Raw genomic sequence first — 15,518 nt, 5'->3', positions numbered from 1 at the left:
CCTCCTTTATGATTAAAAAAAACATTTTATTGCTGAGTCTAGCCTGTCTCAAGGTACTCCCTTGCCCTATAATTTTAAGGGCTGTATGAGAAGCAGAAATTCAACAGGTTAAATGTATTATCTCAAAACAGTTAAACTCTTAAAGCGGTGTTGAATCTTTCATTGTTATGTAGATGTTATAAGGGAAACAGAAAAAAATAAGTAGACATCTATTAGATATAACAATGAAAAATTCAACATCGCTTTAAGAGTTTAACTGTTTTGAGATAATACATTTAACCTGTTGAATTTCTGCTTCTCATACAGCCCTTAAAATTATAGGGCAAGGAGGTACCTTTCTTATGAGAATTAAAACTGATTTCTCTTTCCACTTTTTTATTTTTTGGGGAGACAAAGGTAACATTTATGTGTGAGAAAGTCGCCAGTGTGATGTCTGTACTCTTCACTACTTTTCTACCCTTATGTGTGAGAAGGAAACAAAGGATTTATTATAGCCTTTCCCTTTATAATCCTTGTATACAAGCTGGTGGTGCAGCGGGTTAAACTGCTGAGCTGCTGACTGAAAGGTTGGCAGTCTGAATTTGGGGAGTGGTGTGAGTTCCCGCTGTTAGCCTCAACTTCTGCCAACCTAGCATGCATGTTTTCGAACTGCTAGGTTGGCAGAAGCTGGGGCTAACAGCCGGAGCTCACACCACTCCCCAAATTCAAACTTGCGAACCCGCACCTGAGTTCTGCAATGTCTGTACTCAAAGCAACATTCTGGAAACATCATAACGCTAGCAGCATTGGGTCCCAGCTATTGTACTATCACCAATATTACAGTATAGTGGTATAGTACAATATAGTAATATATAATACTAATATTGTGCTATGCTAACAATATAATATCTTGTATGTACATATAATTTGTACGCCGCTGAGTCCGCTTTGGATTCAGAAGGGCAGCATATAAATGTTATAAATAAATAAATACATAAATAATAAAACATCTGGGGACCCACAGATTGATAACTATTGTATTGCATTGATTCATGGCTGCAAAAAGTCACTGGATTAATCCTACACTAGTGTAAATACGGCCTTGCTTCAATTGAGGATTAGGCCCACCTTCCCCTCATTATCTCAACAGCCTTCTCTGCTCCAGCTGAGTTTCTAATCTGGGGGTGGGGCGCGAGATGTCACGTGACCCGACGACAGCCAATCGCTTCCCTTTTTTTGAACGCTAGCAAAAAGAGTGTGAGGGGGAAAAAAGGGCCTGCCGTAGCCGTAGAAACGCATTCAAGGGTAGCCAATCGGGAGCGATCGAATCCGGCCAGGCAGCCAATGAGAGCAGCCGGAGCGAATTTTAAACTGGCGGTGAGAGCCATCGGACACTCGTGCATCAAACGGAGGCAGGAAGGCCGGCGGGCGGTTGTGAGAAGCTAGTGCTGCAGGAAGCGAAAGCCGGAGCCATGGCGTTGCGGGTCACTCGGGTAGGAAGAGCGACCTACACGCAGAGTTAACGGGGGAAAGGGTGCCTCGCCATCTCTCCTTGTTTGGGCTGCAATTGTATTATGAGTTACTGCTATAACCATATTTATATTTATTTATAGTCGCCTGGCTCGCTCTTAACTACTTTCTCCAACGTTGTATATAGGTTTTAACTCCTGAGAAAACTTAGTGAACTTAGGCTGTTTCTACATGGTAGAATTAATGCAGTTTGATACCGCTTTAACTGGCTCAATGGTATGGCATCATGGGAGTTTTAATTTGGGCAGGCAGTAGCCCTCTTTGGTTAAGAGGGCTAGAGAGAGCTTGCAAAACTACAATTTCAAGGATGCCGTAGCAGTTAAAGCGGTATCAAACTGCATTCATTCCAAAGTGTGGATGCAGCATATCTTTCAGATATGTTTCTATCACCCAACAGTCTCTCTTAAGCCAAAAAGGTTTGAGAAGGAAGTATTTCCTATTTCTCAGCTTTAATTTTCAGCCATGACCGTTAAATCGGTATCAAAATGCATTCATTCCAAAGTGTGGACACAGCATATCTTTCAGATATGTTTATATCACCCAACAGTTTCTCTTAATCCAAAAAGTTTTGGGAAGGAAGTCTTTCCTATTTCTCAGCTTTAACTTTCAGCCATGACAGTTAAAGCGGTATCAAACTGTATTCAAAGTGTGGACGTAGCATGAGGCGTGCCCTCTTTCAAATATGTTTATATTACCTCTCTTTAAGCCAAAAAAAGGAAGGAACAAAGAGCTTTATTTCTCAGTCGCGTGGTGCTAAGCACAAAGCTTAGTGAATTCCTATGGTAGGATTTTTAAGCACTTACATACTCAAATTTCCATATCTTACCCGCTTCTCATTGACTAATCTTTCTAAATCCTGCTCCCCAGGTGCCAGGTGTTTGTAATATCCTAGGCTTGTGTACATTTTCCTTCTTAAAGGGGTAGTGCTTCACCAAATAGGAACCCTACTTGGCATAGACTAGAATAGGCCTGGGTACACTTGGGCCTTCCTCTAGGTGTTTTGGACTCCAAATCCCACCATTCCTAACAGCTTCAGGCCCCTTCCTTTTCCCCCTCAGCCGGTTAAGCGGCTGAGGGGGAAAAGGAAAGGGCCTGAGGCTGTTAGGAATGGTGGGATTTGGAGTCCAAAACACCTGGAGGAAGGCCCAAGTTGGCCCAGGCCTGGACTAGAAAGTATATAATTCTTGCTCACACTGCTACTGCTTTATAGACATTGCAATGAAATCATAATAAATTGCATTCCTTATAAATGTGGAGCACAACACAGTTAAAGCACCTGCATAAAATACAAACAATACATTGCATCTATTGCATTAATTACACAATTCAATAAATTGAATATATACATTACTATAAAATATGTATATTAAATAAAAACACCCTGCTTTCTGCCAAAAAAAAATCTCTTGTGCCTTACCTATCACTTATAATTGGGTATGTTGTGCATGAACTCCCCAGTCTTTCAACCTCTACCCAGTTTCCCAGACTCGTCTCTAAAGAAAAAAAAAGTAATTTGCTTAGTTTCCAACAGGCCTCATAACCTCTAAGTATGTCTGCCATAGATGTAGGTGAAATGTCAGGAGAGAATGCTTCTGTAACATAGCCAACAGCCTGGAAAACTCACAGCAATCCAGTGTGGTATCATGTTTTGAAGGTGGAACTAGGATTCTGGTGAGCGGAGTTTGTACCTGCACTTAGGTGACCTTGAGCAGATCACACTCTCTCAGCCTCGGAAGAAAACAAAGACAGCTGCCCCTTTAAGAGAGCTCAAACACACAGCAGCCCAGTGTGGTATCATGTTTTGAAGGTGCAGCTAGGATTCTGGAGAACAGAGTTTGCACCTCCACTTAGGTGTCATTGAGCAGATCACTCTCTCAGCCTCAGAGAACAAAGATAACCGCTCCTTTAAGAGAGCTCCATCATAACTCAGAAAGGACTTGGAGGCACAGAACAGCAAAAACTCTGTAGAGGAGATACAGGACTAATGGATGAGGGAAGGAGGTGAGAAGGGCGTTGGCTGTAGTCTTACAAATGCTGCATCTACACTACAGAATTATGCAGTTTGATCCCACTTTAACTGCTATGGCTCAATGCTTTGGAATCCTGTGACCTGTCATTTGGAGAGGCACCATTCCTCTTCGGTAAAGATAGCTGAATACCTTGGAACACTAAGCTCACATGTTTTCATAGGATTGAGCAGCCAAAGTGGTGTCAAACTGCAGTGTGGATGCACTCTCCATCTTCCAGAGCAATTAAAATCCTTAATCTTTATTTACCCCAAGTTGCGTACATAGCAGGAATTTTAAAGCTCACTCCTTTCCTCCTCTGTCTCTGTTGTTATCCTCATGTTAGGCAAACCCTTCTGTAAAACTTGTGTTACCTATATGACCTAAATGTTCCTCTCTTTCTTACAGAACACGAAAGTCAACCTGGAGAACAAAACCAAGCCCGGAATGGCAGCCACCAAGCAGGTGATCGGGATTGCCAAGCCCACCTTGAGGTCTAGGACTGCCTTGGGAGACATTGGCAACAAGGCCTGCGAAGCAAAGCCCAGGGATGCTGCCAAAAAGGTAAAAATCATCTCTTCTTGTCCGTCATCCAGCAAAAGCCATGGTTTTCAAAACAACAGAGTTGTTGCACTGACTTCTTTCCTTTTCTCCTCCATCACTAAAATAGGAAACACTAAATCCTGCAGTTGTGGAGAAAGTTACCATTCGAAAAACCACAAGACCAGTTGAAAAGACAGTTCTGCCCATAAAGGAAGAAAAGCCAGTCCCAGAACCTGTTCAGGTATCCAAAGGTTTTCATAGCAGTATGTGGCAGAGTATGGAAGATGCAATTTACCTTAAGGATGATACTTTATAGTTTCGTAGCTACTTTTCATCCAGTAAGATGAAGTGTGGTGTATATTTTCTTCCTTCCATTCTCCCATCTTATTGCAATCCTACAAGATGTGTGTGTAATTGGCTTAGTTTCATAGACTCATCCAGTGAGTCTTCTGCATTGATGAGGACTAAAGTTTGTGTTTACATCTCCCAAATCCCATTACAGGTTGAGCATTTGAAATTGCAAAATTGCCCAAAATCTGAAATTGTCCCTGTGGTTGGCTGACGTAGTGATATTAAAAAACAAACAAAAAACAATTGCATCAAATTTCCTTTTATTCAAGGCATAATTAATTTCAATGTTTATTCTTCAGGCCTGTCTCCCAAGATAATACAAGTCTTACAAAATTTGAAAAACAAAATACTTCTGGTACCAAACATTTTGAATAAGGGAAACTCAACCTGTACAATCCTTTAAGCATAGTGGTGTATCTAATATTCCCTTTGAGGATAACTCTGCTACTTCTGGTGGTCAAAGGCAGATAATATAATTGTAGTTTAGTTAATGATTACTCCAACTTTTAGAAATGTGTATTCTAAGTACTAAAGGCGTATGAGCAGTTTTAGGACAACGCAGAGAATTTTAAGGAAAGTATAACAGTTTAAATAGATTTTTTTTCTAGGCATGGTCGGGTAGATCCTACTGTTAAGATCAGGTTAAATGACTATTAGGGTCTGTATTGCATTCTCTAGGGATCCTGGAAACTTGCATCTCAGAAAAAACCGTTTTGGAGGAAATGGAAGCCAACGTTCTTTTGGAGCTCATCACACACATTTTACTGTTTGGTTTTTTTTTCTTTGTCCTCTTTAGGCCATTGTAGGGGCCCTTCTCACAGCCATATAACCCAGAATATCAAGGCAGGAAATCCCACATTATCTGCTTTGAACAGGAGTGTGGACTCAGATAACCCAGTTCAAAGAAGATATTGTGGGATTTCCTGCCTTGATATTCTGGGATATAGAGTGTGGAAAGGCTCTGGGTCCAAGATCCTTCTGCTTGCTTTCTGAATAACATTCTTTTTAAACAGGATGTTATTCAGAAACCAACTTCTCTATTGGGGGGTGGGGGGGGGCACTTTTCCTGCCTGGAAAAAGCCTGAAGAAGCCAAAAACGTGCAAGAATTGCCTCCTGTACTCTCAAGGCATGTTGGAGGGAATTTGATAAGGGGAAGATGCTTGATTGCATTTGAGAACAACCTTTTGTTTCTGTTGTAATAAGCATCTTTGAAATTGAATGTGAAAATTTGGTGTGGTGATCCTGAATTACAGGTCTTGAGGCTCTCATCTTCTGGTCGAGTTGATAAGCACTACTTTGCCCTTTAAACGAGTGCTTGATGATGGCTGCATGCAATATTACTGCCATTTTGAAAATATGCACATCTCCCTCTGGCTGCCATGTTGAGATGGTGCTCACAAATTAAAATGGCAAAATTTGTCTTTTTGACCACAAAATAGTGGAGATGCCTCTACTGAATTTAAAACAGGTCCTTAACAAAGACTGGTGGTTTTAGATAACATAACCTTTAACACCTGTGTGGCCACAGATGTGGCATAACATTGCCTTGTGGTGCAGCACTTTACTGGGATTGCAATTATACTGCTTGCCAATTATTGCTGTTGTAGCTTGAACATAACTGAATGTATTTCACACAGTACCCCGAAATCCTACATGTGCCATAGGATGGAATAAAAACATATGCAACTTATTAAAAGCAAGGTTTGCCTATCATAAACAAGTACTAAAGAAAGAGAATATTTTTCCCCTGATAGGTGAGGTCTCCCTCCCCTAGCCCAATGGAGACTTCTGTTTCTGAACCATCGGAGGAGATCCTGTGCCAGGCTTTCTCCGATGTTCTGCTGGAAGTGAACGATGTCGACACGGAAGACGCTTGCGACCCAAACCTCTGCAGTGAATATGTGAAGGATATCTACATCTATCTGAAAGACCTTGAGGTTGGTGCAAGCTGAAATTGCACTTAAGGCAATGGATACTGTTAGCACTCTGTACCTATATATTATTCACTTAAAAACATATTCTTGTAAATATATTTTTAAATAGCCTTGCTTTTCCCGTTTTATGTAAGTGGCACCCTTTTACTATTTATTTATTTACAAAACAAACTGGAATCTAACACACATGAATGCCAATGTATTTAAAAGGACTTGAGCATCCAGAGCTTTTGGTATCCGCAGGGTCCTAAAACCAAACCTTTTTATTTTATGTTTTATAATATCAATGTATTTCGATTGTTGTTTACATGATTTTAATATGTTGTAAGCTGCTTTGGGTCCCGTGAGAGAGAAAAGCAGGATATAAATAATAATAATAATAATAATAATAATCTTTATTTATACCCCTCCACCATCTCCCCAACGGGGACTCAGGGAGGCTTACATGAGGCCAAGCCCAGACAACATATGACACGAATAAGTATTATATTATTATCAAGGGTCCACAGCACCACAAAATGCCTCTTTTGCATTATAGTCTAGGTATCAGTGGTTTAGATGGACAGATTGGCTGTCCAGCTTAATAGAAGTGGATGGTTAAAAGTAGTACATGCCTGAGAGCTGGAGGGGGAAAAACTCAATCACTACAACTCTCCTGGCACACAAGCAGAGAGATCACACAGCACATACTCTCCATACTAAACTAAGAATGCAGAAGTCAGATTCAAAAAGGTTACAGTAGAAAAGTATCCATTTTAAACAACTAATCAGAAAGAGAGCAGGAACAGAGGAGAGAAGAAATACAGGAGACGAGGGAACGGAATTCCCTCAACTTATACTAAACTAGCTAGCCGCTCCTCATTGAGGACTTGAGACTTGAATTTCAACACATACAACCTGGTTCTCATTTCGGATAGGAAGAACTGAGCGTAGCCCCTTCCAAGGGCTATTTATAGAGGGGGGAAAGGTGGGCGGGGCTACGCTAACTGTCAAACTGGTCTCGAGATCTCTCTGTTACTGCCTGCGTGAGCTCAGGAATATACCATATGTGCAAATTCACAGGTGACCACTCGGGAAACTATGTTTACAGGTAAGCACCTACATTTCTCATTTCTGGGAAATAAAAGCAAGATAGATGTAATCATTTACAGATTTCTTCTTTATTTTTATTTTATAGGGTTCTCAGGCAGTGAGACCAAACTACTTGGTAGGCCAGGAAGTCACTGGAAACATGAGAGCAATCCTAATTGACTGGCTTGTGCAGGTCCAAATGAAGTTCAAGCTCTTGCAAGAGACCTTGTACATGACTGTTGCCATCATTGATCGTTTTCTGCAGGTAAGTGATTCTACCTTGCACAGGCAACAACTGGAGTAGAGTTCCATGTAAAGCTTTTCTTATGCTTAAGGTCAAGGCTGCTATTAAAATAAAAGCTTTGAATGCTAGGTTTGGTTCATTTGCTGCCTTTGTTTCCCTGCCATTTTCCCACTCGGGGATCGGTATATCTTTTAGGTCAAGCTCTTGCATTTTGTCGGTCTGCTCAGAAAAGGACATGATTCATAGAATCATAGAGTTGGAAGAGACCTCTTGGGCCATCCAGTCTAATCCCCTGCCAAGAAGCAGGACGATTGCATTCAAAGCACTCCCAAGAGATGGCCATCCAGCCTCTGTTTAAAAGCCTACATAAAAGGAGCTTCTGCCACACTCTAGGGCAGAGAGTTCCACTGTTGAACAGCTCTCAGTCAGGAAGTTCTTCCTAATGCCCAAAGATGAAGCCTCCACCACACTCTGGGGCTGAAAGTTTCACTGCTGAACAGCTCTCAAAATTAGGAAGTTCTTCCTAATGTTCAGGTGGAATCTCCTTTCCTGTAATTTGAAGCCATTGTTCCATGTCTAAGTCTCCAGGGCAGCAGAAAACAAGCTTGCTCCTTATGACTTATTTATTTATTTACATCATTTTTATCCCGCCCATTTCAGCCCGAAGGCGACTCAGGGCGGCGTACAGACCGGCAACAATTAGATTCTATATGTATATGTGTGTATGTATATATATATATAGAGAGAGAGATACACACACACACATACAAATATCAGTTAAAACAATTAAATCACATCATAAATACATATAAAAATAAGTTATAAAAATCTATAAAAAAAACAATGTCCCCCTAGGATGACAGCGTCCTAGTCTCCAGGGCAGCAGAAAACAAGCTTGTTCCCTATGACTTCCCCTCACATATTTATACATAAATATTTATATATTTATACTTCCCCTCACATGTTTATGTCTCCTTTTCAATAAACAGTTCAAGTTGTAGTACTTACATAGACTTGGGTGTTTCGAGTTGCTATTTTGACTAAAATTTCTAGGCTTATACATGGGTCTATAGGGTAAATGACTTGGCTAAGATGTAATGAAGCACTTTTATGGACTGTTTCATCTTGCAAAAAGTTAATATGGGGATTTTTTCTATTACAGGACAACAAAGTAGCTAAGAGGATGCTGCAGCTGGTTGGTGTCACAGCCATGCTTGTTGCCAGCAAATATGAAGAAATGTATCCTCCAGAGATTGGTGACTTTGCCTTTGTGACTGATCAGACTTACACCAAACTCCAGATCAGACAGATGGAGATGAAGATCCTGAAGTCTCTTGATTTCAACCTTGGCCGCCCTCTTCCCCTGCATTTTCTGCGGAGGATCTCAAAAATTGCAGAGGTAGTGTTGCATTGAAGCTTCCCCACCTATGGCTTGCCACGATGTTGCAGAAGGACACTCCTCAATGAAATGTGTGTTGGAAAATCAAATTTGAAAACTTGGTATTACTCCAGAACATTCCTCCTTTTGGGATGAAAGGATCAAGACAAATAGCTTTGTCTTGATAGGTCCTGCTACTTAGTAAAGGTAAAGGTTTCCCCTTGATGTTAAGTCGAGTTATGTCCGACTCTGGGGGGTGGTGCGCACCTCCATTTCTAAGAGCCGGTGTTATCCATAGACACCTCCAAGGTCATGTGGCCAACATGACTGCATGGAGCACTGTTACCTGCCAGCCGAAGTATCTATTGATCTAATATTTGCATGTTTTTGAACTAAGTTGGCAGAAGCTGGGGCTAATAGCAGGAACTTGCCCAGCTCCCCAGATTCAAACCGCCAAACTTTCAGTCAGCAAGTTCAGCAGCTCAGCGGTTTAACCCGCTGTGCTGCCAGGTGCTTCTTACAGGTGTCAAAATACAGTTTGAAATACACTGATGTGCCTATGAAGTTATCTGTATAGATTCGTAGTATGTGACTCAACCTTCTCTTCGTTATTTTAGGCAGATGTACAACAACACGTTCTGGCAAAATACCTGATGGAACTCTCACTGGTGGATTATGAAATGGTACACTACCCTCCTTCTCAGATTGCTGCTGCAGCCTTTTGCTTATCCTCTAGAGTTCTTGAAGAAGGGGAGTGGGTGAGTAACTGACCCCACTGGATGTTTTGCTTTTTTTTTTCCCCCTTAAGGCAGATTTTAAAAAATTTAAAAAGCGCAGTATTTTCCATGGTGTTTGTCCTTATACTTGCGTTAAGGGTTACTGTCATAGTGTAGCTTCAAGAATATTGCAGGGATCCATTTGGGTTATTCTGTTGATGGAAGTGAAATTATGCCGTTTTCTCTGAAGCATCCCATGCATGCTTAGGAAGTCTTCTGGAATGAAGGGCTGAAGGCACCAGGGGAAGAGCATGAAGTCCCAATCTGCTAGTGCAGTATTGGATTTAATTCTATAACACATGTTTGGAAGATTTGTCTCTGAACTTTCCTTTGCTATATAATCTCCGAGGACCCAGAGGTCCTAAACCTGTCTCTACCTGGTCCCTTACCTGATTTACAGAGTCGGTTAAATGTGTTGTCAAAGGCTTTCATGGCCGAAATGGAGCCCATATGTACCATGGATAGCGCAGATGAGCTCCCTCTGTTAGCTCCAGCTCCCCATGTGGGAACATGAGAGAAACCTCCCACAAGGATGGTAAAACATCAAAACATCTGGGTGTCCCCTGAACAACATTTTTGCAGACGTTCAGTTTTCTCACACCAGAAGCGACTTGCAGTTCCTCAAGTTGCTCTTGACTTACACACACACACACAAAATGGCCGGAACCACTGACTTGCTGTGAGTTTTCTGGACTGTATGGCCATGTTTCAGAAGTATTCTCTCCTGATGTTTTGCCCACATTTATGACAAGCATCCTCAGAGTTTGTGAGGTTCTCCTCTGACATTTGCCAGGAGAGAGGTTTCCAACAAACCTCACGATCTAAGAGGGTGCCTGCCATAGATGTGGGCAAAATGTCAGGAGAGAATGCTTCTGTAACATATGGCCATACAGCCCGGAAAACTCAGCAATCCAGTCTATGTTAAGTTCTAAAGTTGAGCTGGGTTTTTTTGGTTGTTGTTGTTTTTGTTTTGTTTTTTCAAAAAGAGCCTTTGAAAAGTTTAATGGAAGATAGTAATATCCTTCCAAAATATGATACAAGTTGCTCTGTAATACTTCTAACTCAAACCTTGCTTCTTGATCTTAGACACCAACTCTGGAACACTACATGTGTTATGCCGAGCATAATCTTGTTCCTGTTATGCAGCATATGGCCAGGAACATAGTGTTGGTAAACAAAGGCCTTACAAAGCACATGGTAAGCTAATTCTATACTAGTGTCTATCTGCCTCTTTTCATTTACCTGTATCTATGTGCTATAGGAGTGAGGCTTGCAGGTGAGTCAACAATATGCAGCAAGTCCATTTTGTAGATAAACTTTCTTCTTAGATGAGTAATGAAAATACAGGCAGCCCCCGACTTAGAAACAATTCATAGTCAAGAACAGGGTGAGACAACAGAAGTGAGATAAATCCACCCCTAAGAGAGGAAATTCACTCTGTAAATACTTATCGTGGGGGGAAGGTGTCTCCACTGAAGCATTATCAACAATCCTTGTTTCCCACAACAAACCATTTTTTTCCCAAATTATCACAGGGGCAGAAAGTGAGATGAAATCTTCTGTTTAGGGGCACAGACAGCAAAAGAAACACCACAAGGGTGTTAATCCTTCCCTATGCTTTCCAAAGCTTTAAAATACATATTTTTGGTTCAAGTTATACTTAAAAATGTACCTGTTCCAACCTACATATAAATTCAACTTGAGAACATACAGACTTGTATGTAACTTGAGGACTGCCTGTATTTGCATTTGGGACTGATAAAGTGAAGTAGAACATAGATCAAGAAATTTTGCTATTTTTATCATGTCTGTTCACAGCGGTACACTTGTCAGTCTTTGAAAGTAAAAAAATAGGATTTAGTAAATAAAAATCATATATTGCTCATGTTATGTGCCGCATGACTCGAAATAGTTTTTTTCCCATGTTTTGACTATTTCAAGTCAGATAGTTTTTTCCAGGTTCTAACTACCTGACTTGAAATAGTCAGAACATGGAAAAAAACTATTGGATTGAAAAAAGGATTGGCTAAATAATAAATGGACTGTAGCCCTATCAGAAAAAGTAACTTATAAGTTAAGATTAGCAAAAAGAGAAATAAAGGAAGATCTGTTTGATAATACATAGAAACTGTTTATCATGTGTAAAATTAATGACAAATTCAACCCACCAGACAACCATGAAAGCTTATGCATGAATAATAAAAATATAATTATATTCAATTGACAAAATTAGAATTAAAAGTAATAGAACTGTTAACACTAAAAACTCATGCTATGAAAATAGGAAACTATTTTTTATCAGCAAATCTTTGCTATAGTTAGATTGCACACTTTGAATATAATAATAACAGTCTCCACAAAGGGACTTAGGGCGGCTTACACAAGGTGCCTAAAAACAAACATAAAAGTAAACACATTATAAAATACAATAAAAACACATGCACATATAGCTAAACACTTGGATTAAATTTCTGTTACTGTTGGATACTTCACTACAGTATAATTTTAGCAGAATGCCAGGTACTGATAGGGCTTCTCTTGTCAAAACAAGAAATGAGAGTGTTTAATTCAGAATGGTGTCTGATACTGAGATACCCTATAACCTTTATTTCTGCAGACTGTCAAGAACAAGTATGCCAGCAGCAAGCACGCGAAGATTAGCCTCCTTCCTGCACTCAACTCTGAAGTCGTACAGAACCTGGCTAAACCACTACTGAAATGAATCTGATTGAACTGTTGGACAGAGTTGACACCATGTGTCGCTAGTTGTGTGTATATGTAAATGCTTTCATTTAAAGCTTTTAATAAACTTTCCCTTTTACTTTTACAACTTTGTCATGACTAAATGGGAGGGTGGAACTTTCAAATACTGTATAAATTAATAGTTTGTGTATTAGGTTGCTATCTTAATAAATGAGTTAAAATAAATCCTTCGTGAGAGTGAAGAACTGCTTGCCCAAGATATAAAAATGTGCTGTGGGATTGTGTTGCCTTAAATGTTTACCATGCCAGCTGGATAGGTTTTAAGTTTCTTTAACAACCAGGAAAGTTTCAAGAACAGTCATACTGCTTCCAATAGATCACTCCAGCTTTCCCTGTTTGCTTAAAATTCATTGCATTGGTCACATTGCATACAGGTTGAAACCAAATAATCTAAGTAACATGTAACATCAGATGAGATGTACTTAAATTTGCTTATATAGATCTGTTGCTACTGCCCAGGACTTCAAACCACCGTTCCTTCTTTTTCATTGTAAAGCACCATCCTTGAGCTAAACAAAACAACTGAAATGGACAGCTCTTGTGTCTAACTGGGCCTTTCCACTATTGACTTTTCTTTAATAAATGTTCCCAATCTTCTGTGAATCGCTTTCTTTATGGAATGATAGGGTCATACATAGATATCAATGCTGCTTTTTGAACTGCGTACAGGAATCTCCCCAAAATGGCGGACTGTATGTGAACATGTATAGCAGTAACATAATTTCAGAGCAAAGATCAGTGAGTGTGCAAACTTCCCCTGAGTTGTTACTACAACCTGTTAAGAAATAATCTTCTGAGTTCATAGTTTTAAATGGTAAAATATAAAGTCAACAGTTTTAATATGGGTTGGTAAGCGAAGGCATCTTTTGGCACCTTTGAGAATAAAAGCAGATGGTATCTTTGTAAAATGTTTGTTGTTTTGTGTTTTGTTTACACTGTAAGCTATTAATGTGTGTCAATAATTTTTTATTTTAAAAAATTAGAATGTAAGAAAATGGTTGCATTTTTGTGAATTGGAGTCTATTTCATCAGATGCATCCAGTAAAGTAGCCTTAAATTGAGGGAAGTTTATGCTACCAACTTTTTTCAGACGCAAAAGTGCTACAACACACCCTTGCAATAGGCCTGGGTAACAACGCAAAAATTTGTTTCTAAAATCGATTTGTATTTGGGGGGTTTTTGCGTTTCGATATTTAAAATAATTACAAAATTTTCCTTTGAAAAAGTTCAGTATTTACAAAATTTCGTTAATTTCGTTTTTAGAATATTTTTTGAATTTTTTTGAAATATTTATTTATAAATATTTTTTGAAATATTTAAAAATGGAAAATTAACAATGCTTGCCCTGTTGTGGAGCGAACACAGCCACAGGACAGGGACAAACTCACACACACAGGCACACAAGGGTCTTTTCTTTTTTTAGAATATTTTTTGAATTTTTTGAAGAATAAATGAAAGATATTTTTCAGAAATATTTAAAAATGGAAAATTAACAAAATGCTTGCCCTACCCTGTTGTGGGGCGAAAACAGGGCAAAGCCTCCCCGCTGCTCCCAGCAATGAATGAATGAATGAATGCAAGCAAGCAAGCAGCCAAGAGCCAACCATCAAGCCTCCCTCCCATCTCCTTCGCAATGAGCAATGCGGCCACGCGGAGCCGCTTTTAAAGGGCAGCCCGCCCAATAATAATGAGCCACGGTGCTTGGGAGCGCCGAAACGGGCGGAAGCCCGTAAAAAAGATGGAGGATGCCGTTTCAATATTTAAAAACACTTCCGGGTTTGAAAATATGTTTTGTAATCGTTTTGTAATTGTTAAAAATAACGAATATTTAACGAACTACAAAATTAACAAACGAAACCGCCCAGGCCTACCTTGCAAAGCTTAAAATAATCTATGTTCAGAACTAGAGGTTTAGCAAAATGACCTAAGCTTGTTCTTGTTTCTGACCAATAGTAATCACAGGGTTTTTAATTGGTACTTATTTTCCCTAGTAGAGAGTGGCTGAAGCAAGTCTAACATTTCTAAACACCTATATTTCCAGAAAGGTAATTATCCTAGCCTTTTAAAAGAAAAAAAATTGACACAGTAATTCCTTAAATGCTACATTTATGAGTTTTCATGGGGCAGTTTTCAAGGAATCCCACTGGAGCATTGCAGCGCACCCAAATACCTGGGAGTCACTCTGAACCGTGCTCTGACCTACAAAAAGCACTGCCTGAATATCAAGCAAAAAGTGGGTGCTAGAAACAATATCATACGAAAGCTGACTGGCACAACCTCGGAATCACAACCAGACACAGTGAAGACATCTGCCCTTGCACTATGCTACTCTGCTGCTGAGTATGCATGCCCAGCGTGGAAGACATCTCACCACGCTAAAACAGTAGATGTGGCTCTTAATGAGTCATGCCACATTATCACGGGGTGTCTGCGCCCTACACCACTGGAGAAATTACACTGTTTAGCTGGTATTGCACCACCTGACATCCGCCGGGAAGTAGCAGCCAATAGTGAAAGGACCAAGGCAGTGACATCTCCAGCTCATCCCTTGTTTGGGTATCAGCCAGCACGTCAATAACTTAAATCAAGAAATAGTTTTCTAAGATCTACAGAGACACTCCCTGGAACACCTCAGCAAGCGAGAGTCCAAACGTGGCAGGCTCAAACCCTCAACCAATGGCTAATACAAAATGAGAGACTCCCCCCTGGGCACACAGAAGACTGGGCGACTTGGAAGGTGCTGAACAGACTGCGCTCTGGCACCACGAGATCCACTGCTATATGCTATAAACATGCCTTTATCTTTAAGGCAGTGGTCCTCAACCATTAGGTCCCCAGGTGTTTTAGCCTTCAGCTGCCAGAAATCTCGGCAGGTTTACCAGCTGTTAGGATTTCTGGGAGTTAACGACCAAGACATCTGGGGACCCACAGATTGAGAACCA

The 15,518-nt window shown here is 40.2% G+C and overlaps 1 protein-coding gene across 1 annotated transcript; it reads left to right on the top strand.

Annotated features, from left to right (window-relative positions):
• Positions 1-1,252: 1,252 nt before the first annotated feature.
• CCNB1 (cyclin B1) lies at positions 1,253-13,484 on the top strand. Its single transcript, XM_067464576.1, has 9 exons — positions 1,253-1,472; positions 3,924-4,079; positions 4,186-4,299; positions 6,165-6,347; positions 7,522-7,680; positions 8,822-9,058; positions 9,655-9,795; positions 10,900-11,010; positions 12,431-13,484. Exons 1-9 carry the CDS (start codon positions 1,452-1,454, stop codon positions 12,533-12,535), a joined length of 1,227 nt encoding a protein of 408 aa, XP_067320677.1. The 5' UTR covers positions 1,253-1,451; the 3' UTR covers positions 12,536-13,484.
• The last annotated feature ends 2,034 nt before the right edge of the window (positions 13,485-15,518 follow it).

Source organism: Anolis sagrei, chromosome 2 (genome assembly GCF_037176765.1).
Source record: "Anolis sagrei isolate rAnoSag1 chromosome 2, rAnoSag1.mat, whole genome shotgun sequence".
Classification (NCBI taxonomy): domain Eukaryota; kingdom Metazoa; phylum Chordata; class Lepidosauria; order Squamata; family Dactyloidae; genus Anolis; species Anolis sagrei.
The sequence above is the reverse complement of the archived record's forward strand: the minus strand, read 5'-3'. Positions and strand labels throughout refer to the sequence as shown.